Here is a 26,635-nt window from a genome sequence, read left to right on the forward strand (position 1 = left end):
ACTACTACACTTTGGTACAGTTTTCAGGGTAAGAAAAAACTGCCTCTGGCTTCTGAAGTTTGTGTTGGCTTTGTATATTTGCTCCTCTGGAGTCTAACATTAGTGACTTGGAGGTCTCTGTTTTTACAAAGCACCACAAGTGACAGAAAGCACCAGTAAGACCCAACTGCATTTCTCAAATCCATCCGAGATGCAGTCTTATATAATCCCACCAAGTATTCCATTCTGCTTCAACAGTTTTAGTCACTATGGTAACCAAAGCTCTGCAAGCTTTTGAGCTTTTGATCATTTTCTGACAGTATTCAAAGCTTTTTCTAACATTATTCTCACTTCATTATGACTGTAACTACACGCAAGTGCTATTATAAGCAAAATGCCATTCATTTTATCCATTTCTCACTCTGAATTATGTTTTCTTACACAGTGAAAGGAAAAGAGCTAATTTGTTATGAACATATTATAAAAAGGTATTTTCAATCAAGAAAAATGTTCCATTATGATAATCACAGCTGGGAAAATAAAAAGCTCAGACAACTCAGATGAACAACTCAATATAAGATAGAAAGATATATCTCTAAGAGTAAAAAGAGAATTTATTATACCCAAAACTTGGCATTACACATAAAATATAAAACCTTTCATGTATTGCAACATGTTTTAGCGCTGCCCATAGCTAAAAGCCAAAGAGAACATAAGCAGGTTTTTGAGGCTGTACATACCTGTACAAATCACACAGGTATGTTTGTAAAAATACCACATTTATATGCACTTTTCTGTAAAGACAGACAGAAAAAAAAAAAACCAGAAAGACAAGAAAAAAAGAAAATCTTAACGCCACTCCATAAACTGAAGAAAAAGAAAGACACAAAGGAAAGCTAGCAAAAAGACAACCACTAACAGTGAAAGAACATCCAAGGAAAGGATGGTGTTCATGTTGACCCAGTTCCAGCTAGATTCCATCTCAAACCTCTTCTCCTGACTTCAGTACTAGTCCAGACTACTTCCAGTACATTTCATGTTCTCCACAAGTACTGTGGTCCTCTTTTTAGACCACGACACACACAGCAAGGAGATAATCAAAAAAGCCCTTCTTATTATTGTTCTAAAAGAAATCTCTATTGTAAAAGAAATGTTCAAAAGTCTGTTGCTGGAACACTACCCAAAGCATCTCTTCCCCCAAATGTTGCTGTTTTAGAAGTCATAGAAAAGCCAAGGTTAATGATGTCAACCCTTGCTACATGAACATTTTTCTACTGGATCAATAAAAACTAAGTAGTTATACCTGTAATCTTATTGGTTGATTATAGCTTGATCAGCTTTTTATCCAACTTGTGATTTTGTCTTATAAAACATTCTCAGAGGAATGATCTCAGTGATAACCCACTTGGGAACCCTCTAATCTCTCAGGACTATTCTGATTCCTCAATAAACTTTTCCTACTCTAAAACAAACAAAACATGTTGTAGTAAACAGAGCTGAAAAAACATAAATTTATAAAACCGAAATATTTTAGAAGCTAAAATATAATTCTTTAGACAACAGAGATTTTCAGTATTATACACTGTTGACATGGTGGATAAGGGCCAGAGATGTACTTCAAAGTGACTTTAAAACTATAGACTCTGATACACAAATGTGTCCCCTTATAAAGATGGATTGTGGTATAGTTGCACAATTGTAAAAACTCTATAAATTGTGATAAGCTGGGTATGGCAGTGCACACCTGTAATCTCAGCCCTTGGGAGGTTAGGAAAGATCGCCATAAATCTGTGGCCAGCATGAGACATATAGCAAGTTCCTTGTCTCAAAATAAAACAACAACAAAAATACTAATATGTGCTGGGTACTCTGGCACGTGCCTATAATCTCAGAACTAGGGAGAATTGAGGCAGATCACAAGGTTGAATCCCACCTGGGCAACTGGGTAAAACCATGTCTCAAAATTTAAACAAACTGCTTAAACAGATAAAGGGCTAGTGATGTACAGCTCAGTGCAAAAGCACCATGCACAAATCCAAATACTGCATAAATACATTTAAATAATCAAAAGCAACAATCAAAAAACCTAAATTGTTATAAACTTTGAGTAAAACTTACTGTTTAAATATAGCTTTATAAAAGCTAGAGAAAGGAAACAAAGGACAGGGAGGAGGAGGGAGAGGAGGAAAGCAAGTAAGGTAACTATGCGATGTTGTAGTCTTAGAACCCAGAAACTACACAAGGGATTTACATGAAAGCTTTTAAGTCTGTACCTTCCTACTCTTTAAGCCTACCTTTCCTATAATTTTGTAACTTTGTATGTGATTTCAATTCAACAAGCACACAAAGTGGGAAATATGCTCAGCAGACATGCAAAGCCCAGCTATCAGTGAGCAGAAGGTTGCCTCAGCTTTGTTTTTTGCTGTTACTATTGTTTGGTTTTTTTTTGCTTGTTTATATGAGGAATCAAACTCGAGCCTCCTTCCCAGCCTGAGCTTTTTTTTTTTTTTTTTTTTTTTTTTTTTTTTTTTGTCTTTTTGAGACAAGGTCTCACTACGAAGTTCAAGCTGGCCTTGAGCTCACATTGTAGCCCGGGCTGGTCTCGAACTCACAACAATCCTCCCACCTCAGCCTCCCGAGTGCTGGGATTACAGGCGTGAGCCACCACGCCTGGCTTCCTCACAGCGCATTTAAAAGAATATAGGGCTGGGGATGTAGCTCAGCTGCTTGTCTGGGAAATACAAGGCCCTGAGTTTGATTTCTGGTACAAAAAAAAAAAAGACACTTAGTAGTTTTAGCTTTGAATTTTCTGTGCACAATATAGACTGTAATTCATACTCAGTGCTAGTTAAATGTTGCATTTTTTTTAAAAGCCTGTAAATAATTAAGAAGAAAGCAAGTACACAAATATAAAAGATTTTAAACATTCTAGGAAAACAGAATATCAAAATCTAGGCCTGCAAGCAACTCTTCTGAATTATAACCCCCCCAAAAAAGTTCTTTAAACCTATATAAAATTAATCTATAAACTGAACAGAGCACCAGAGTGTAAAATATAAGAATACTATCAATGGAACCCACTCAAAATTTTCACTGTCTACAGTGGGCAAGACACTGGCTACAGTGCCAGAGGCACAGTGACAAACAAGGTTATTTTGTGTTCGGGGAGATATAATAAGCAAGTAAAATAATCTGAAGGAGTGGTGAGCATCACAAACACAAATAAGTGAATACATGGATAGGAGAGTAGCTACAGGTTGACCTCGGAAGAGTCATTTGATAATCTTGTTTTTCTTTTCGAACTAGAAGTGTTTTTTGTTTTTTAAAATAAATTAACTTCCTTGGGGCTGGGGATTTAGCTCAGCAGCATAAGCGCCTGCCTTGCAAGCAGGCAGTCGTGAGTTCGATCCCCGGGGTACCGATAAAAACGAAAAAGACAATAAATAAATAAATAAATAAATAAATAAATAAATAAATAAATAAATAAAATAAAATAAAATAAAATAAATTAACTGCCTTAAAAGTAAACTCTGTTGTACATTTCCAAATGTACAACTGAGAGTGCACAGTACAACTGAGTGCACAATACAATTATAAAATTTAGAAGAAAAAGAATACATTTTAACCAATAATAAACTATAAAAATAACTATCTTTACCACTATTCACTTTGTGGGGGGGACAGGGATCCAACTCCCAAAGGTAGGCTTAAGGAGTAGGAAGATATAGTATCGAACCTCAGGCAAGCACCTGAGCTGCTAAGCTAAATCCCTGGACCCCATCATTCACTATTAAGTAAAATTTAAGTAATAAAATCTACTCCCCATTAGTAGTTTACCTATTGCCTGAAAGACAGATTGAATTACTTAAATAAAACAAAATGGTGCAAAATTATTTACACATAAAATACAATATACAAACAAAACCACATTTTGACTAATGCACACATGACCTCAGCTGCCTGTCTGCCCAGGACATATAACACTCTAGTAAAAATAATACTGTCTAGAACACTCCATTATTACTTTTTGTGACAAAAATATTATCCTAAAAAGAGAAACAAAAAAAATAAGCAAGCAAACAAAATTACAAAACTATGACAGCAGGTTCCCTATTCAATTTCCTCTTCCCAACTTGAGTAAAACTACGTTTTCCTCCTCTCCTACTATTCTTTCATCTAAGAATAAATAGTGTCAAAGGTAAAAAAAAATCACGATCACATCTCATGGAAATTTATGTAACATCTACCCATGGTCTTTTTATTAATTAGTTAATTAATTAATTTATGTCTTTTTGAGACAGGGCTTCACTAATACATTTCAGGTTGACCTTGAACCCACTCTGTAGCCCAGTTCAGTCTGATTTCAAATACATAGCAATCTTCCTGCCTCAGCTTCCCAAGTGCTGGGATTACAGGAGTCTGGCACTACATGAGCCTATCCATGACTTTTAGAAACTTACAACAGGGCCAGGGATTTGGTTTGCAGCATAAGTACATGCTTAGCAAGTATGAGGTTGTGAGTTTGATCCCCCGTACAAAAAAAAAAAGAAGAAAAGAAACTTACAACAAAACCAACATAACCAGACAAAAGTTTATATCATCAAGAGTCCACTAACCTTAAACCATTGAACAGTTGCTTAGATTTATCCAGAAGATAACAAAAATCTGTGACTGTTTTTCTCTCTCCCTGTGGGATGTCATCTTCAGCACCTCCAGAGGACATGATTTCTTTAAGAGCAAATTCAGTCCTGTAAAAAAAAATATACACATTTACCCATCAGTAACAATGAAAAGACCTTATTTGTATCATCTGACAGTGCTTTACCTCCAAGACAGATAAAGAAATTTTCTGATTACACTCATGCAAATTCTTTTGAGCATAAGATCGTGCTGAAAAAGTTTTGTATTGGTGGGAATGAAAACTGGTAGAACCAACAGGGTGGACAACATGGACCAGCAACAAACCACCAACACCATAGAGGAGCAGTGGATCTCATCAGACTCAGCCTGGATGAGCGTGTGAATCTATGTGAAAATGAGCAATGACCAAGTACTTCACTGGGAGATGTGGAGAAAACTGTGACCACTCTAGAAATTGATGAATAGAGATATGAATCAATGAAACAGAATATCCTGATGCTCTTTGTCTGCAGAGATGGTATTGAACTAGTTGCCCCTCCACTATTAGTTGGCTGAAAATGGAAAATTTGATTTGTATGGCAACATTTGGCTGTTTAACTGCACCAGACATTCAGAGGACAAGGCTGCACACACACTGATACTGAGAAATAACCAGGGGATTTATTCACCCATGAAATAAGTTGATTTGCAAATACCTTACATTTTAAGCTATGCAGTATTTTTGTTTTTCTCTCGCTTCCCACTAAGCATGTTCACAAAGGTCCTGAATTATTTTTCAGGAATTTGTTCTGTTGTTCTTGAAGACAATGTCTAGTAGTTTTTTTCATTAAATAAACTTGATGTTTCCTTTCTGATTAAAAAAAAAAAAAAAAAGAAAAGGAGGCCGGGGATTTAGCTCAGCAGCACAAGCAGCAGCAACAAGGCTGTGGGTTTGATCCCTGGTACAGAAAGAAAAGAAAAGAAAAGAAAAGAAAAGAAAAGAAAAGAAAAGAAAAGAAAAGAAAAGAAAAGAAAAGAAAAAAAGAGAAAAGAAGAGAAAAGAAAAGAAAAGAAGAAAAGAAAGACAGACAGACAAAGAAAGAGAAAGAGAGAAAACAGGGAAAAGGAGAAAGAGAGAAAGAGAAGAGAGAAAAGAGCCAGTATGTCTGTAATCCCAGCACTAGGGAGGCCGAGACAGAATTGCTACAAGTTCAAAATCAGCCTGGGCTACAAAGTGAGCTCAAGGCCAGCCTGAACTGCATAATAAGACCCTGTCTCAAAAAGACCAAAAAAAGGGGGGAAAAAAAGAAGAGAGAGAAGAGAAAAATGGTAGAACCATGTTGGAAAGCAATTTAACATTATTCTCTCATCTAGTAAGCATTGTTTGAATGCTTAATTCTGTTTAAAGTATTCCTCTGTATAGTTAACAATCCACTTGTCAACTTTTGCCCATTTGACTTAGTCTGTAAATACATCCTGGAAAATGATCCTACAAATGAAGAAAACCAGCTGGGTAATTCAGCTCAGGGGCATCAGCACCTGTCTGGCAAGCATAAGGTCATGAGTTCAATCACACACACACACACACACACACACACACACACACACACACGCAAAGGAGAAAATCATTTCCATACTTCATTATCACAGCAATTAAAAGCTGAAAACAATCTAAAATCCCCAAAGGGGAACAGAGTTAAGCACTTCACAGAATGATTACTAATCATCATACAATATCCTATCACTGACTTACATTTATATTTAAGATGAGGAAAGGCAGCTGGATGAGATAGCATACACCTTCAATCCCACATATGCAGGAGACTGCGGCAGGAGGATCCCAAGTTCGAGGCCAGTGTGGGCAACTTAGCAAGACTGTCTCAAAATTTTAAAAATAAAAATAAATATATAGGGTTGGAATGTAGCTCAAAAATAATCTTAAGAAAAGTCTGTGCATATAGTTCAGTTAAAACACCCTGGGCTTAATCTGAAGATTAAGTATAGTACTGGGAGGCGGGGGGGAGATGATAAAAATACAGTATTCTATTGAATCTAAACTATCTCTACAAGTAATCAGCTTTATTAATCAGGCATTTTTAAAATAGTAAGCTATGGTAATTTTTTTCAAACTCATTTGTTTACACACAGAAAGCCCTGAGACAACATGGGGAAAAGTGGTCCCAACATGAGGTAAAAACAGAGGCACAGCAGGTAAGGGCTGGAAACTAGAGCTGGAAGTTAAGGTAAATATTTGTCTCTAAAAGACAAATAGGGTTACAAGGCAGAAAAACTGTCCACAAGCTTAGAGCTGTCAAGGGGCTTCAGAATGCAAGGATCACAATGGAGCCAGCTAGAGGCACAGCCATTTATAACATGCATGGATGGCCTGGATGGTTCCGATGTCCACATGTTCACAGGTACCTTCTTCCCTCTTACTTCACTCCTTCAGTCCATGGATAAGTGTTGTGCCTATAATATTAGAAAGAGCCTTGACCTGACTATGTCCTTTCTTGCACATCCATGCCAAAACCTTTCCTCATTCCCTAAACTCAGCAGGAGAGGTACAAACTAGGATTTCCCAACTCTACTGCCTATCGTGATTGATCAAAATGGCTAATGTCCCCAAAATACACGAGTTCATAGGAGAAAAAAAAAAAGCAAAGCTTAAAATAAACATGTTCAATAAGAGTGAATGAGAAATAAAAATGGGAAGAAACTGTCATTACGAGGAAATAAATATACATATGAAAAATACAATCACTGAACAATAAACTTAATAGCTGAACATCTGAAAGGGTACAGCTCAAAGGTTAAGCCAAGAACATCAAGCTTATGGGACTCTGCAAAAGACATCTGGAAGAGAGAACATACATAAAAAGAAAAATCAAAAGCTATGGAATAGAGAAATGAGGGAAATTGATATCCACATAGTAGTGTATATAGAAAGACAAAAAATGGATGAGATTAAGTAAAATATACTTGCAGTAAAGTGACTAAATTTCCTAGAGAGAGAGAGAAAGAGAGAATGTAAGATCACAAACTGAAGGGATTAAAAAAATGTCCATTTAAAAAATATGAATGGATGGACAAAGGAACACATGAATGTATGCCACAGGAAGAAACCATAAAACTTAAGAAATCCACAAATAAGCCAGGGACACAGCACCTGCCTTGCAAACGCAAGGTCCTGAATTTAAGACCTAATACAAAATTAAAAGAGAGAGAGAGAGAGAGAGAGAGAGAGAGAGAGAGAGAGAGAGAGAGAGAGAGACAGAGCAAAGAAAGAAAGAAAAAGAAAGAAATCCAGAAATGCTTCCTTTCATCCTGAAAGATGCAGTCTCTAGCCCTTTAGAAGTGCATGTGCACAGGTGGCAGTCTCCATCAAAGTGGGATACAAGCAAGGTAAGAAGCTCCCACACACAGAGGGTTGATTCACAAAAAATGCTGGGACACCGGCAATAGAGAAAATGCAGCAAGGAAGAAAACAGCCTCGCAGGTGACAAAGGCAATTCCACACATAAGAGTTTGGAAACAGCATCAGATTTGCTCTGTGGTGCAGACTGATCAACTCTGACTTAATAAGGACACTAGAACCCAAAATTCTTGCTGTTAGTGAAGAGAGATACAAATACAGAAAGGGAAAAGGTTAGGGTAAACTCTATAGGGTGAAACTAGAGGTATGAATGCAATGACAGGATTTCAAGAGTACAGATGTAAATGTGTGGTGCGTGTGCACCACATACACACCCATACATACTTTCTAGTGCTCTAATTCTGTACTGAGAAGACCTAGGAGCAGTGGTTACTTCCACTTCCAACAGTGAGACCATACCTAGCACTCAACTCCTGGCTTCTAATTCCATCCTTCAATAAAATGAGTCAAAGTTCCTTGGAGAATTGTAATTAGTCAATGATAGCACTAGGGTAGAAAAACCATAAAATGATCTGGAATATCTTATGCCAAAAAGAAAAAAAGTAAAGAATGATGGAGACACATGTCACAAGAATATAGAATCCAGCTGGAAAGAGACTGTGGCTACAATAAAATATATGTCAGCATTAACACAAATAATGAGAGCAATACGTTTTAAGCTACTGAATGAAATCGAAAATCATGGAGCAACAGATAAAAATAAATAAAACAGCATGAAAGATAGTTTCAGAGTGCTTTCCCACAAAATACATGTACAGCCAGTCTATGACTTTTGAACAAGCTCTATCTGGGAGACTTTTTAAAGTCAGATACCTTCATAAGTCTGACTTGTTCCTAAGTCTAACAAAGTGAGTCTTACATACCATTGACACAAATATATAAAGTAAAGCATTAAAAACCCAAATAAACACACACAAAAATACTGTAAATAAACTTTTTATCTTTACAGTTACCTTAAAATGGTGGTATAGTACAACAAACAGGCATATAGGGGATTGCATGGGGTAAAATGACAAGAAGACAGCTATTAACAAGAGAAAGGAGGATAGGTGGGAGATGGGGAGCTGATGAATTATCAGCAACAGGAGATGGGGGCAAAACAGACTTGCTCCCACCTGATTACTTTTACATTATGAAGGCTGGCTCTAGCCTTGAATTTGTTAAGTTACCCATAGCTGAGAGTAAAAGATGTGCCCTGTTCATCTCATTTTTTTTCCTTAAGTCTTCAAATAGGTTTTAGCTTAATCTTCAAAAAGCATCAAGCTGAGTGGGCCAACAATGAAGCTGATCCTGCATCCACACACTGATAAGTTTGCTATCTCCTCTATCACTTTACATGTTTTATAGATATTATTAGATACCTGGTTATCAATGTTGACTTCACTGCACAACAGACTTCACACTTCATGATCCTGTTCTGGTTTTTTTTTTTTTTTTTTTCATGATCTTGTTCTTCAGAATTGTGCCAATGGTCAAATTATTCATGTTTCAACAATAAGCAACATCTACCAAATTTTCACATCAGTAGCATCTCAATTATTTTCATTTCTGTTTGCATAGTTATTGCTTTGTGCTTCCTAGCAGTCCCCTCCTCATTACCCATTGCTTTTCCTCTTGCTTGTGGACTTCCTGAGTTCTGACTGAGCACTGCACTACTGTACACTATCACACTGTACAGTGAGACACAACAGCAAAACCATGACAATATGCAGCTGACATGTGAGCTACTTCTGTGATTTGTTTGCAGCTATGAATGTTCAGTGAGAGGTTCATTCATATCTATGAAAGTTTACAACTGAAACGCTCATAAATCAGGGACTATACATTCAAAAGAAAAAGTAACTTCACAGTAGTAAACCCTGGCAGACATCACCTTAATCAAGTGAGTAAGACTAATCAAAGTGAGACTTATCGAAGTCTTAGTAAGACTAATCACAGTCCTATACAATAAGTAATGTTTCTGGCAAAGATTTATAACCATAATCTAATCACAAGGAACCAATGAATCAAATACAAAATATGAAACTTGTAATTTGGGGGAAAGGGTGCACTTAAGGATTGAAATGAAGGCCTTGACACTGAGCTACATCTCCAGTCTTTTCTTTTTTCTTTTTGAAACAGGGTCTCACTATGCAATTCAGGCTGGCCTTGGGCTCACTTTGTAGCTCAGGCTGGCCTCAAATTTGCAGTGATTCTCCTGCCTCAGCCTCCGGAGTGCTCAGATTACAGGCATTTACCACCACACCCCACTCAGGAGGAGTTTTTGAAAGGTGTTTAGATCCTGAGAGCACTATACTCCTCAATGAATTAACCCATTGATGAGTTCATTCCTGAAGATGCTGTTAGAAACGGGGGCCTGGTCAGAAGTGGGCCGGGACCTGAAAAGGTGTATTCTTGTCCCTACCTCCTATTCCCTTTCTCTGCTTCCGTGGGATGAGCATCTGTCCTCACCAGGCTTGATCATTATGTGTTTTAGCCTCGGAGCGGCCAGCTCTGGACCAATGGAAAACCCTGACCCAAATCTCTCCTTTAAGTTGGGGGTGTCAGGTATTGTGTTCCTTTGACAGGAAAGTCACTAATAAACAAACAAACACTGAGATATTTTTAACTAGAGTTGGTAGATAATTTGAATCATTCCCTATTAAAGAAATGGACCAGGCTGGGGATTTAGCTCAGAGGCATAAGCGCCTGCCTTACAAGCAGCGCATGGTCTTGAGTTTGACCCCCAGTACTGATTTAAAAAAAAAAAAATTGACAGCCTAATCGAAAGCCTACCACAATGAAAACTTCAGGACCAGATAGTTTCATCAGCAAATCATGTAAGACAGTTAAAGAAGAAAAAAAGATGCCAACCTTACACAAGCTTTTATAGACTATGAAAGAAGGAATATTTCCTCCATTCAATCTATAAGGCTAACATTACTGTGATTAACAAAGATATTATTCGAAAGGAAAATTACAGGCCATTCTCACTAATAAACGTAAACGCAAATGTATTAAACGTTAGCAAATCTGATTCAGCAACATATAAAAAGGACATGACAAAACTGGGCTTATTTTAGAAATGTAAAATCGATTTGATATTTGAAAATCCATCACTGTAATCACTACATAAATAAAGAAAAATCATTTTAAAGGTTGCTCAACAGATGCAGAATACATATTTGGTAAAATTTAACATCAACTCAGAAAAAAATAGGAAACTAAGAACAGAACTTCCTATGATCATAAAAATATGCATTTTAAAACTACATCAAAAATCATTCTTTTTATGAAATATTGATGTGTTTTCCCACGAGACTATGAATACCTACTATCATCAGGGTCTCTAATACAGTGTTAAATAAAGAAAATGAGAATAAAAAAAGAGTAAAGAGCTTAAAAATGCAAAACTATAACTATGGAGGAAGATATAAACATTTCCACAGAAATTTCAAATTGTCTATATTTTAAGAATAAATAGGGGCCAGGGATTTAGCTCAGGGCCACACCACCTGCCTGGCAAGTGTGAGGTGCTAAGTTCAATTCCTGTTACCTCCCTAAACAAAGAATAACTAGGATTGTAGATAGATGTGTAATGCCCTGGGTTTCAGTTCCGGCAATACACATATGCATGCATGCATGCACAACAATATCAGTAACAAAAAGCCAAATAGTAAAAAGAAAAAAAAAGCTTTTAAAATTATTCATTTACAACAGCACCAAAAATATTTTTAAAAAATCAGTGGGGCTAGGGAGTTAGCTCAGCAGCATAGGTACCTTGCCTGACAAGGCGAGATCATGAATTCAATCCCTGGTACAAAAATCAAGTAGGTAACCATAAACACAATGCAGATGTATAAGATCCTACTGCAGAAAACTAAATATGACACATTTATTGTGACTTAAACCCTTAAAATTCTACATCTGTAGAATTAAATCTGTAAAATTAATATACAGATTTAATGAAATACCACCAGATTTCTTCAAAATTCCAACAGATTTGTTTGTGGAAATAAGACAATTTCCACAATTATTTCCACAATGTACATGGAAATGCAAAGAGCTGACAGTAACTAAGATTATCTTTAAGAACAAGATGGGATGGCTTGAGACTTCTATAAAGCTCCAAGAATGAAGAATCTGACAGTTAAGGTGGGTTGTTAGCTTGCTTTGGGACACATCCAGGGGATTAATAAAGCACACTTGTGTGTGTCTGAGTCAGTCATGAAGGCCTGACCCTGGGATCAACGCCCTGGTCCTCTCCTCTATGGCACTGTCTTCCTGCCTTGCTTCAACATCCTCTAACCTAAGCATTCTGCTTCATCGTGTCCTTCTGTTATGATGTTTCTGCCTTAGAGGTTGCTGAGCAGGGACTGTGTTCACAGAAGCAAAAAATTATTAACTGTCAAAATTTGACACCAAATATCCACTGACAATGCAATAGATGAGAATATTGTAGTATTCATAATGAAAATAAATGTACTACCTGCAATAATATGATTGAACCCAACATAATGTTGGATTAAAAAACAAAAGAGTACATACTATATGATTTCAAGGGAAGTGTTGTTTTGGATTTTTTTGGTTTTGGTTTTGGTACCGGGGATAGAGCTCATGACCTAAACATAAGTGTTTGAGCCGCCAAGCTAAATCCCTGGCCCTCGATATGATTTCAAAACAAAAGACTGATAAAAACTCTGGTACATGATAGAGTGCTTGGGATAGGGTTAAAGAGGATATAAGAAACAAAAAGGATGCTAGAAACTTTGTATTTCCTGACCTGGAATTAACAATGTGAAAATTCCTTGAATTATTTTTTATGTACCTTTCTGACTGCTTTTCTTGAATAAAAAGACTTTTAAAAGAAGAAGGAAGACAGTAAAGAAATAGTTTCATATGCTTTTATGACTGAATTTATCAAACGTTTAAAACATGTAACAGTAAACACATTTACATCCTAATAATCATTTTAATGAGATTAATATAACTGACACCAAAACCAAAGATGGGCATTAACAAAAAAGCAAAATTATAGTCAAATTTCATATTCTGTAACCTGTCCTTATATCGACAACTGTTTGTAATGTTAATAAAACATCAAGGGTCAGGGATATAGTTGAGCGGCACAGCATCTCTCTGGAAAATAGGAGATTCTGAGTTGGGTTTCTCATACCCATTTTGAAAAAATCAGAACATTAACAGTTAAGGTTTAACATAAGGCAACAAACAATCTCACTTACCTACTTAAAAAAAAATGTGAATTCAGATTTGTGAATAAAATTAAATTATGCAGGGAAAATACATATGGAATTCTATAAAAGTAGACCCCAAAAAGACATCTATATAAATTGAACTGTGTCTCCCAAAAAGATATGTTGAAGTCTTAAACCCTGGTACCGATGAATGTAACCTGACTTGGAAATAGGGTTTTTACAGATGTGATTAAGATGCAAGGTAAAGTGAGATAACTGAAGTACAGCAGGCCCTGTATCCAATATGAGCACTGTCCCAAGAAGAGAAACACAGGAACAAACAGATATTGCCACATGAAGACATGCACAGATGGACAACAGACAAGTGAAGACAGGAGCACAGATGGAATTATGCAATCACAAGCCAGAGAATACCAAGGATTGCTAGTATCTACCGAAGCTAGGACAGGGGCACAGAACAGATTCTCCTCATCCTGTAAAAGGAACCAGTTCTGCAATTTCGGACTCTAGCATTCTGAAATACAAGAGCCCAAGTTTCTCTTGTTTTAACCTATCCACTTATCACTTTTCATTTTAGTTTTAATTTCTATCTCTCTGATTGCTAATAAAAAGTTCAGTATCATTTTTTCCCTATGGCAAGCCTAGGAAACTAATTTCTTAGATGTATAATACATAAGATCCCATCACAGATTTAAAAATGAGAAAACAGTAATAAGTACAGAAAACTGCTCCAAGACTTGTTCTTCTAAGTACAGAAAGAAAAAAAAAAAAAACGCAAATTATTGAAATGCCTCTTTGACAATTTCTTCTTATAGAAGTCTTTCAATAAAAGAACACAAACTGCTACTTGGAATTTAATTCTGAGTAAAGGGCTGGCAATATAAAAGTCTGAAAGACTGGAGAGAAAATGATGTCTGTATTACATTACATAGGCACACACAGAATGGTCTCAGAGGCCATGGGAAGAGCCCTGGATAGGACAAAGAAGCCCGAGTATTCTTATCCTGTTATTCATTATGTGATGGTGAACAAAAACTTTTAGTGAACAATTTTTGGTCAGTCCACAAAAACAAGCCATTTACACCTGTCCTGCCAACCTCAGGTAACTATAGTAAAAATAAAAATGAGATTATTAGATGTGAAAAATGCTTCAAAACACTACATAGTATGTATCACATTAAAGACTGAAGGGAGGGGAAGTGAATGGGTAGGCAGAAGAATCAAGATGCATCATGTACAGGTACAAATTTCCTATGATGAATGTGGTCATTATGGATTTAAAAATGTAGCAACAAAGTTAATCTTTAAAACTATATGTATCACCATCTTACTCTGTAGTTTGTGATGTTCCAAGATGATAAGGAATGTCAGTTTCTACAATTAGCCGCAAAAGGGAAACAAGCTGACAAAAATATTGAAGCACATAGAATATGAATGAAAGTACAATAAAATATTAACTCTGACAAAGAAAAGGTATTTACAGAAATCACATGCTAAAAAAAAGATCATTTTCTTAAGAGTTCAAATTTTTTAAAAGCATGTAAAGAAACAAGAAGGCTGTAAGAGTATGCATGAACATAGAGATCATGTGTTCTCAATTGTAAAAAACTCTAATATAAGCAATGTCTATTTCATAAGGCTATTTGATAATAAAATGAACTAATGGATATAAATTGCCTAATACACTATATGGATTCTAATATTAGCTATAAAATTGTTATAAATCCATTTAAATAAACTTGTTGAAATATACCAAATATAAAAAATAAGTATGAGTGTATGTGGGGGTAATGGTGATGTTTACCATATTTCGTATAAAAGGAGTAAGAAGCTGCACTTGGTACAGATGGTATTCCTATCCACGAACAAATGATGGTGCTCCAAAAGCTGGTCTTTGGCAGAGTGCAAAGCATCTTCATGCATCAAGGGAGCATAAAATTATCATGAATTATACACAAATTATTTTCTAAAAACAATGTCTCTGGTTACCCCAACATATTGTGGAAGTAAAGTTACATCTTACAATAACTGAAGGAGAAATTCATAGGTACCAAACTTCCTACTGGTCAATGTGTAAAGAAATGGGCTTAGGTATAGCTTAAGAGGTGGACAGTGTGCTTAAAGTGCACAAAGCTTTGTGCTTGGTACACACACACACACACACACACACACACACACACACACACAAAGGTACCAAATGCTAAGAGGGCAAAGAGAAAGAAGCCACAGAGTGGCAGTAATAGAGGAAAAAGGCCATTTGTAAAATATTATCCAAGAGACTCTAAAGGTATCATTTACCAAATGTACAGGAAGTGATGTGCTTATCTAACACAGATAAATATTCAAATACTAGTATTAATTTCACTGAGATATGGCACAGGCAATAGAAAGTTCTGCAGTAAAAGGAAAGGCAAGAAAAAAGAAGAAAGCACAGAACTGGGCAAAACACAGAGTAAACTGAGCGCTGATTAATGTGAGTGGATGTGATTCCATCACAGAATAGGGCATTTTCTCCAGTTTGGTCCACCAGGATACCATGGGGGAAGAGTCCATATTGACTAGGAAAGCAAATGTGTTCATTCTGAAGGGCTCAGGAGAAGATACACAGTATCTGTACAGGTAGCAGTTTCATGTAGTGCCAGAAAGGAAAATCAAAGATGGCAAGAGAAAGGTGATAAAAAGGGAGATTTTCCTCACACAGAAGAGATGTAGCTTTGTTAACATTTTCTTTTCTTGGCCAACTAACTGTACTAAGAGTTTTATTATTCTGACAAATGAATGTAACAACCAGGAAAATGCTGTTTAATTGGGAGCGCAGCTCACCCGTGGCACATGCCTGTAATCCCAGTACTAAGGAGGCTAAAGCAAAACAATTGCAGCAAATTCAAGGCCAGCCTCTATATAGTAGCAAGACTCTGCCCCCAAAAAAGGTATAGGGAGCATAAATGAAAGAACAAATTAGAAAAAAAGGAAAAACACAAAACACAGTTTTTGAACATTTATTCCTATTTTTTCAACTTTTTAATTACACAGCATAAAAAGTTGAACAACTTAATCATTCTTAAATGCATAAACTCCTTATTTCTGCCCCCTACTAGGCCCTGGCAACCAACAGTCTACTTATTTTTTTCTTTGTGATCTTTAGTACCTCATACAAAATTATCATACAGTAGCAGTCCTTTTGTGACAGGTTTATTTCACCTAGTGCAATGGCCTCAATTTTTACCCCTGGTACACAGCACATATTATTAACATTTACTTCGTTTTTGAAGCTGAATAGTATTTCATGATAGATATACATCATTATTTCACTTCTCTATTCATCTGCCATTGGATGCCTTGGGCTGCTTCTATTTTTTTTGGAGGGAGGTACTGGGACTGAATCCAGGGCCTTCACACTGAGGTACAATCCCAGTCTTTTGTTATTGCCAATGTTGAGTTCAAAGTTGCAATCCTCCTGCCTCAGCTTGCCAGTATGCTGAAATTACAGTTATGTACGACCATGGCTGGCTGAATTTAATTCTCTTAAAGCGTCCAGAACTCTTCCTCCTATCAGTGGTTATAGGATTACTATTTACTTCATTATTTGGGAGCATATAAATCAATCATAAATTACATCTTTTGGTTAAATCAATAACTACATGCTTAAAGTATAAACTTTTCTATGGCTTCATTATGTAAGAAGGTATTATAATAAGATATTAAGGGAAAGATCAGCATACAATTGAGAAGGCACCTCAAAAAGGTATCAAAAAGCCCAAGGTTGACACCCTTAGATAAGAATGGAAAGACAACAAAGTAAGGTACCTTGGTCCTGTTTTCCAGTGTTTCAGATCCTACCAGCTCTACCTCTCCTTTCCCAAGTAATAATAGTATTTTTACAGTCCCCCTGAACAACTGAAAAATCATTCTTTGAAATAATCTGTAAGACTCAAAAGATTAAGATAATGTTTGGGGAGTTCCGGGAGAACATGGTGGACAGATAGCAGCAGCTATAGAGGCTCTCTGAAAGACCCAGCATAGAATCCAGGAATGCTGTGGAGTGAGGAATCCTAAGAAAGAGGAGATATACCCTGCTGACCCAAGAACGAACTGGGATGAGAGAAACCAACTGGGCATGCAATCCTCGTGCTATAACAGGAACAGATAAAGCATCAGCGTGGAAGCTGGAGCCTGCGCCATTGGAAGCCACCTCCACTGTAGCATCTGAATCGGCGTGGCAGGGAGAGAGACATGTGAAAGCTCTGAAAACAGGAATCGGTGAATGGAGTAGAGAACGGGACGGGCGGTGAGCCGTGCATTGACCTGCAGTTAGTGAGGGAAACTGGGACTCTTCCACGAACTAGGAGGCGCCAACAGAGGACATTCTGGGACCAGGCAGACTTGCCGGAACAGGGCGCTGTAGTGACTTCAGTCACATATTCCCCTCTCAAGCGGGATTGGTGAGCAGTGCCTAGCCTAAGTGACGCTGCTGGCTGAGATCCAGTAGGCTAGCACAACCCAGGTCCGAGCGCCTGGAGGTGCACCCTATTGGTGAAGCCTTTGGTAAGTTGACCTGGAGGGGCAAGCCACGCATAGGCTATCTGGTCCGAAACTCCCTGGTGCGCTGCGGTGGGCGGGAACACCTAGCTGGCGTAATTGAAACAGACTGTGGCTGACAAGGAAGAAACCTGGGCCTTCTATATATGCTTGTATATAAGGAACAAAGAATATGGGAAGAGGGAGCAACAAGAAAGGCTCCTCGGCCCCCAATTCTGAGAAACAGGCAATAGGAAACACAGCACCAATAGACATAAAGCGCTATCTCCAGAGCCTCATAGATGAGTTCAGAATGAAGTTATTAATGACCTGAAGCAAGACATAAGCAGAACAGTTAGAGAAATGCTAAGCACCAACCAAAAAAACAGATGGTGGAATGGAAGAACAGAAAAAAAGGGGAGAATTGTTTGATGGAGAAAATACAGAAAACATAGAATATGTGAAGCAGGTTCAAAGAGATTACCAGGAAACTAAAAACTCTATCGAAAACTGGCATAACAGCTTGAAAGAAACTAATGATAGATTATCTGAACTTGAGGGCAAATTTGTAATATGGGAGCATGAAATGAAAAACCTCTTAAAAATAACAAAGAAACAAACAGCAATAATACAAAGACTAGAAGATGATAAGAGGATATATAACTTAAGAATTAAGAACGTAAAAGAAGAGGTAGGGACACAAACAAATGAACTACAAAAGCTACTCGCAGAAATAATCCAGGACAATTTTCCTAATTTAGCAAAAGGTAAAGATACTCAGATGTATCAAGCATACAGGACCCAGACCACCTACAACCCAAACAGAGTTACACCCAGGCATACAATAATCAACATACCAAAAATACAATATAAGAACAGAATATTAAAAGCCATCAGAGACAAGAAACAGATCACTTACAAGGGAACACCCATCACAATTACAGCAGACTTCTCGGCACAAACCATCAAATCACGAAGAGCATTGGGGAAAATAATTCAAGCTTTGAAAGATAATAACCTCCAGCCAAGATTGATATATCCTGCACAACTATCCCTGGAAATTGATGGATAAACGAGGTGCTTCCAGGATAAAGAGGAACTAGGGAATATACAACCACCAATTCAACTCTACAGAGAATACTGCAGGATATGCTAAAAAAGAAAAATACGAAGATTCCAGAAATAGTGGCAGAACGGCCACAATGAATGGAACAGAAAATGAAATGAAGAAGACAAACTGACAACTAATGACAGAAAAAGAGCTCAACAGAAATGAATCAGAGAAGATTGGATGACAGGAATAGCTATTTTGGAGAAAACGAAATCATAGTAGGTAATGCTGATTTAATATCATCTTGCTTTGAAATCCCATCAAGCTTTTGTTCTTCTGTCTTCATAGGTCTTAACATGTTGTATCTTATTGGATTTTATTATATGTGATAGTATAAACAAAAACTTTTATAGACAAGGAGATTATACAGAAACCATTGTTCATTTTCTGTTAGTTGACTCTAAATACCCTGTAATACTGTCATTCTCATGAATGATTTCACATTGTTTTGATATATTTGATGCTACAGTATACGAAGTTATACTCAAAGACTTCAAGGAAAGAGACAATATGGTAACTACTTTCATGTCGGGATTTTCTTGTGGTGAAACACTATTTTGCTTACATGGTTATGTTTTGATCTGCGCTGTTTTGTTGTTATGCCCTCTTTTATCTCAATCTCCATTTTATTACTTACTTTTTTATTTTTATCCTTTTAATTAAGGGAAAAATATATTAAAAAATACCAGGATATATTATAGTAACCCACTTTGATTTTCTATTAACTTGATTTGAAGCCCTGTATTGCTCTCACCATCTTGTTTTGACTGATAGTCCTCTATTCTGTTTTGCTTGATAGTACCAGGTTCGAAAGTTTAGGCAACAGCTGTGAAGATAGTGGGATTCATTATGACACCCATTCTGGTTGACTATTATCTACTTTTGAAGACCTGTAATGTCTCCAATGTTTTGGTTTTGTTGGTTTCGTTCTTTACTGTTTTGTTCAATTTTATTATAACTGATGATATAGGTAATTCTATTTGAGATAGCAGGAGGCATTATGGTAACCATTGTTGATCACCTTGTATTATGTTTTTACATTATCTATTATGTCCACCCTTTTGATTTGACTGACTCTGTTCTGTTATGTCACATTTGGTTTTACTCTCTTCCAAAAAAGTAATAAGAACTGTGGGAGTAATAAAACCCAAAATGTGTAATAGTCATTGTATAAAAGAGAGGAAAAGAAAGTGCTCCAAACGATATAACTGCATGTATATCTAAGTGTATAAGATGGACAGTGATATTACTGAGTTTTGTTGGATCATTGAACAGAAGTTTTTGCAGTCTCACTGTTGGAATGTCCACTTTATGTGCTTTAATTTTGTAACTTGAACAAATATTTCTAAGATGACAATATGTAATCCAGTAACTAGTGATTTCCTGTTTATTTTTTTTTCTGAAATTCTGTATAACTTGTACCCTTTTTCTGCTTTTTCCCCCTTTTTCTCCTTAAATAAATAAAAAAAAAGATAATGTTTAGGAAATTGATTTTGATTAACTGTTCTACCTCTCAAGAAACAGTTCTAATTACTAGACAGGTACTTAACTTTCTTAGCTTTCTCATCTCTTCAACCCACATAGTTCTCATCAATGCTCATACTATGGTACCCAAAGTATCCATAGATAGTTGTGGCTTTTTTCTCGTTTTTTCCCCTTTTTAATTGTAGACACTAAAGCCTGGACCTCGCAGATGCAAAGCACATACTGTATCAATAAGCTTCACCTAACCCTACAAGGCACAGGGTAAAGCTAGTAATTTCTACTATGAATTGAAACACATTATTAAGTTCATTGACTCAATTACTGTTGAGTTCCATGTGCTAGGTATTTCTAGGTGCTTGTATACAGCAATAAATAAAACAGGGAAATTTGCTGCTTTCAGAGTATACTTTCCAGTGAGTTATAAAAACAAATTAAAATAAAACTTATATTCAAAACATTAAGAAGTACTATGTAGAAATATAGTAGAGAGGCTGAAAATAAAGAGGGTCCTGATACCATAGCACATTCCTGTAATCCCAGCATTTGGGAGACACTGGCAGGAGGATCACCTTGAGTTTGAGGCAACCTGGATTACACAGTGAGGTCCTGTCTCAAAAACCTGAAAGTGAAGAGAGTACTGTCGTAGCTAGAGAGGGTGAGGGCCTGGGTGGAGCCGCATTAGACAGATGGGGAGAAAGGGAAGGGATAAGCAGGGTATAGGAGGTGGGTTGGGTTCCAGACAAGAGAGGACACGTGCAAAGCTGCTGAGGTTGGTGTGCACAAGGTATGTGAAAGAACAAGAAGAGGTCCTGGCTCCCACACAATACTAAAAGAACTGTTTCTTCATAAATAAATAAATACAAGCAGGATTCATGGCTGCTGCCTTTTGAGAAATTTCTATTAAAGAAGGCAGATTAGAAGCCAAATCACAGATATGCATTCTGCAAACCTTGTACCCTGGCATCCTGGCCTGGGCCGGAGCTAGCTCCTAGGTGGGGACTTATGATGGATCATCTTGCAGGGAGAACTTGGCCACCTAGAGGGGTTACCTTGTTCTAATTTGCATAAAGGAACCATAAAGGCCACTTGCATCCCCTGGAGGATTTCCCTATCAGTAGGTATTAGTGTATCTACACTCATCAGTGTGGGGATGAGAGGGCTGTCAAAAGTAAATACACCAAGTTAAATTAGATTTTATAATGATAGTCATTAAAAAGAGATTATAATGTGAAATGACCCCAGCTTTCCTTATTCTTTATGTTGATATAGATTACATTTTTTAAAAATTCTAGTAAGTTAAAATGAGACCAAGTGATACATACTGGAATGGAACTCTGAAGACCCACACACAAATCCAATTGTGCTGTTATAGGGTTAGGCATGTAGAGTTCAGTGATAGAGCACTTTCCTAACATGTGGGAGGCATTGGCTGGAAACTGTGCTCACAGTTCAATCTAATTTTAGTATCCTATCTTATCTCACTACTTAAGACAGAACACTACCGTATCATACCAGACTACTGTGATCAGTTCTACTCAAATGTAATCATTTTTTCTTATTACTCTGTCAAGTAAAAGCGTAAAAAAAGCAAATGTAATTACATTGTTAAAAAAAAAAAAGGTATCTAATGTTTTTATTAAGAAGAATGTAATAAGAAGAATGGCTATCAATCAACTTTAAGAAGCCAACTGCTCTGGAGTCTCATCTATTCCTGTTGCTCCAGCACACTGACAGGGTCAGGATGTGCCACAAGGACAATGATGACAAGCATAAAAGCCCAGCAAGTCTGTTGGCTGAGGATTTCTCTTAGAGGACCAGTATCAACCTAATCATGTGCAGCGTTTGTGCTCTGAGTAAACATAAGGCCTGTCCTGGAGCAGGAGGTGATAACTTTTTAGCCAATTTAGAAGTTATTAAACTGAATGAAATGCCACCACATCCATAACACTTGTCAGAATCAGTCCTGCTGCAAACAATTCTGTGAACTCTGATGTGACTTTTCATGCAGCTCAGTTGACTGTTACCATGATTCTGGTTTTCATTCATTATGTCCTTACTAGGCTGTAAGACACTTGAAAGTTACTACATGTGTGACATAACTTCTTCCTTGAGGATTCTGTGCAAGAGCCTTGAACACAATTTCAAACAAAAAAGAACTGATCCAAGGCAGTAAAAAATTCTACCTGTGCCAGCTATATGATGTTCTAGGTGCTGGGCAATGTGTGTCTGGATTTAAGATATCAAAGATGGCCAAAATGGCAAGCAGAGACTTGAGAAACTGGTCATCTGGAGAAAATACGAAGAGCTCGCACAGTGAGTAGGTGCTCATTGGTTAGTGCTCAATATTCCTCAAAAGCAAGAAGTCAGCAATTGGATAATGGTACCTGCAGAGCCTAAAAGAATTTTGTGAAAACAAAGAAAAAGTCTTCAAATTCCAAAGCCTTAGCCAAATTTCTGATCTAAAAATATGCAGATTAATTACATGAGGAGGGTTCTGGTTGTCAACAAATACATATTCTATAAAAATGACAGACTTGGGGGATTAGCACAGAGGCAACATGACAAAATGGGTAAAAGCACTGGTCTCAAACTGCCCATAGTTAAATCCTGCCTCTAAAACTTACTACTCAAATACAGTTGCATAATTTTAGTCAAATTATTTAACTTTTGCCTTGACTTCTTCATATGTAAAATGGGTATAACAATAGGATGTTTCTTAAGTCTGTCATCAATATAAAGAATACCATATTTAGGAGAGTCTGTTATACATTAAATGTTACATGGGTAACATTACCACTTAATTTACCATTCAAAGTGGGGCAATTCTTTGCAGGGGAGGAGCACTGTTAAAAATTTCATTAAAACTGCAAAAACCTGATTCTGTACCAGGCAAACTGACACATTATGACCATCCAATAAATAAATATTGCAAAACCATAAGAGTACATTAACCAGAGAAAGCAGAATTATCTGCTTCACCTACTTCTTCTTCTTTTTGTTTTTTTTTAAACAGGGTCTTGCTACATGTAGTGCAGGCTGGCCTTGAACTCACTACGCAGACCAGGCTGACCTCAAACTGATAGCTGGGATTATAGGCATGTGCCACCATACGCAGCTTGCTTTGCTTTCTTACACAGAGCCACATAAGGTACAGGTACAAAATAGTAACATCTCAGTCATCTTCTCTATGCCTATGTTACTCTAGAAACCTAACGCACTTTTTGTCATTTTGCACTATAACCTTGGGAGTGTCACACTCACATTTATTCTTTAGAATATTTCTACTGATGAAATATTAATTTTCAATTTATGAATTTCATTATATTAAAAGTGGGCTTAATATGAAAAACATCACAAAATAAAGTATTACATTTTTAGTATTTATTGTTTATAAAAAAGCATCAATATTTTTATACATTGATTGGTTTTGGGTGTACAAACTCTTAAAAAGCAGAAATAAATTCCTAGATAAACTACAATGAGCCGGGGATTTAGCTCAGCAACATAAGCACATGTCTGGCAAGTGCGAGGTCATGAGTTCAATCCCTGATACCAAAAAAAAAAAAACCAAGTATAAACTACAATGAAAATAGCACTCTACAAAAAATATTTTTTTCAAACAAAGTCTTTACTTCAATTATCATCAAAGGCAGTCTTCACACATGATAGCAGCACGTTCCATACACATATATCACTTACATTAAGAGCCACATGTATTTTGGTTTCCTGGCCTTTTTGTAGGACATACTTGACATCTGGCTGGTCTTGCTGTTTTGTCGAGGTTCTTATTATATTATGCTTTGTACAGTCAACAGGAACATTAAACATCAATAAAATATAGAATTCTTAATATGTATTGCACGTTTAAAATAAACACCAACATTTTCATATCAACTGTGAGTTCCTTCCTTCCTTCCTTGCGTCAACTGTGTGCTTACTTACAAAACCTAAGAGATAACATCAGAAATAAAAACCCATACAAACTGCAATGTAAACACAAACAAAAGTCTACCACAGAATCTCTGCTTCAACTGTCACACCCAAGGCAGTCTTCATACATGACAACTACATGTTCCATGTACATGTCATATTTATACTGACAGCACATGTGCTTAGCTTTCCTGTTCTATGTGGCAGGCCATTCTTGTCACCTCTCTTCCCCTCATATTTTGTTAGGAGCTTCCACTATGTTGTATAAAGTGTACTTAGCAGAGAAATCAGACATCAACAAAATAACCTATCAAATGTGTGACAGTGCTTAAAACAGACATCAACATTTTCAGATCAGCTGTTTACCTGCTTACAAAACTTAATAACATCAGACATAAAAACCTGTATGAACCAACAGAACTCTACAACAAAAATAATCTTTGTTTTAACTTTCACACTCAGGGAAGTCTTCACACATGAAAATTGCATTTCCATACATAAGTATCACTTACACTGATAGCTCACGTTTCGTATTCTGTCCTTTCTTGTAGGGCACAGTTAACAATCTTGTGGTTTTTCTATTGTTGTAGTAGGCCTTTGGGATGTTATACCTGCCTGTTTACCTGACAACTCACCAGTGTGGTACACTTTTTTTTTTGTACCCGGTATCAAACACACAACCACATGCTTGTCAAGCAGGTGCTTATGCTGCTGAACCAACCCCCCGGGCCCAAACCTGCAAATTTTTGGCATAGTTTTTCCTCTGCTATAAATTATCTGAGTTCCAGTCCCAATTCTCCAAGAAAATTTCTCCATGGTATTTCACATTATTTTCTTTGTAAACTATCAAACTACGCCACACATGTTTAAGGTCAAGTACAAAACAGGCATTGGCCAATGCTTTGTGTTTCAAGTGACATTGATTGCCACATAACTCATCAACATCTCCTCTGCCTTTGGTTTTGTTGTAGAAAGTTTCCATCTCAGGCTTCCATTTTGTTGAGGTTTCCCTATCAATATTTCCATCATGGTGAAATGTTGACATCAGTAGTACCAGTTTATTTTTCTTTGTATATAGGTGGTGAATGTTGTGTCTTTCTGAAATCCAAAGATTGTACTATACAACTCTTATTTTAAAACTGCAACATTTCATTTGGAATTTCTGCTTGGTTCCTGCATATGGTTCCTGTGCTGGTCAACTTGTGCTTTGTTAGCAAACGTAAAAACTGGAGACCAGTAAACCAACAGTCAAATGCCACTTTCCCATTAGTTTGGAAGATGGGAACAAGTATATTCACAACATCATTCAGTTTATTACTATATGAATAAGGACTTGAGTGTTGAGTTCCAGGATAAATTAATTTCTTCCTTCCTTCCTTCCTTGCGTCCTTCCTTCCCTTCCTCCCTTCCATCCATCCTTCCTTTCTTTTTTTGTGGTACTGGAGATTGAACTTGGTGCCTTGTGCATGGTACACAAGTAGTCTACCACTGAGCTACATCCCCAGCACTCCAGATTAAATCTCTAAGCTGAAAGCATAATAGGTCTTTGGATCTACAATGGCATAAATTTTTATGCCATACTTTGACCCATCATTCTCCCGTAAGTCTTTTACATTCCTGTGATTACCATGAGAAATCCCTGCTAAGTATAGCAGACATGAATGCTTTCAGTTTAGCTAGTGAGGTGTCATAATAAACAAAATTTTTAATATGGTTATTGGTATATATAGAATGCTTTACTTGTATCTCAGTCTTTTGTGTATTTCACAGCATCTTGTAGCATTTCATCTGTTACAATTCTAAATGGCAGAGCTAGTGTTTTGCCCAATATCTTTTATTCCTGCCAGGACCCTCACTATATTTTTAGATGTAGTTCTAACACTGCAATTTTTTTTTCTTTTGGAGACAGGGTCTTGTTATGCAATTCAGGCTAGTCTTCCACTCACTACATAACCCAGGTTGGCTCCAAACACATGGTGATCCTCTACCTCAGCCTCTTGAGTGCTAGGATTACAGGCATGCAACACTATGCCTGGCTATTTTGCAACATTTCTACTAGTCAAATATGTACTCACATTGGTGGTGTCACCTGAGTCAAGAAAGTCTGCATTCGCTGTGTCTGTATCAGTTGATTCTTGTTCCATTTCACTGTCACAGGAACTTTGGATCACTTGGCCAGGATCAAACTCATCATCATGCACCCACACCACTCTTCTGTTATAAAAACATGTATTTTACCATAATGGATCATCTTTATCATCCATTTTTGACCTCCTCCAAAACTTGAAAACCTGGTTTTTCATGTGCCACTGTATTGAACTGGGCTACTTGTACCAGAAAATAAAAAGAAAACTTTTTTTAAAA

General features: G+C 36.9%; 1 protein-coding gene and 1 pseudogene across 9 annotated transcripts in view; one reads left to right on the forward strand and one right to left on the reverse strand.

Moving 5' to 3' along the window:
* The window catches only part of Scai (suppressor of cancer cell invasion), a 182,396-nt gene that overhangs the window by 76,639 nt on the left and 79,122 nt on the right, over window positions 1-26,635 (reverse strand). For 6 of the 9 annotated variants that reach the window (XR_010040084.1, XM_063227514.1, XM_063227527.1 and 3 more), the window contains one exon: window positions 4,596-4,727. Coding sequence is in view for 7 of the 9 variants with exons in the window: in XM_063227514.1 (XP_063083584.1) it covers window positions 4,596-4,727 (132 nt within the window). In the remaining 2 variants the exon portion in view is untranslated. Of the gene's footprint in view, window positions 1-4,595; window positions 4,728-6,352; window positions 6,475-26,346; window positions 26,486-26,635 lie in introns of those variants that run through there. The other 3 variants (XM_063227521.1, XM_063227508.1, XM_063227531.1) reach the window with 3 other exon arrangements.
* LOC111757083 (U6 snRNA-associated Sm-like protein LSm3) lies at window positions 4,895-5,175 on the forward strand (annotated as a pseudogene).

Source organism: Cavia porcellus, unplaced genomic scaffold, assembly GCF_034190915.1.
Source record: "Cavia porcellus strain 051 isolate PalLab524CR breed Dunkin Hartley unplaced genomic scaffold, mCavPor4.1 scaffold_1, whole genome shotgun sequence".
NCBI classification, from domain to species: Eukaryota; Metazoa; Chordata; class Mammalia; order Rodentia; family Caviidae; genus Cavia; species Cavia porcellus.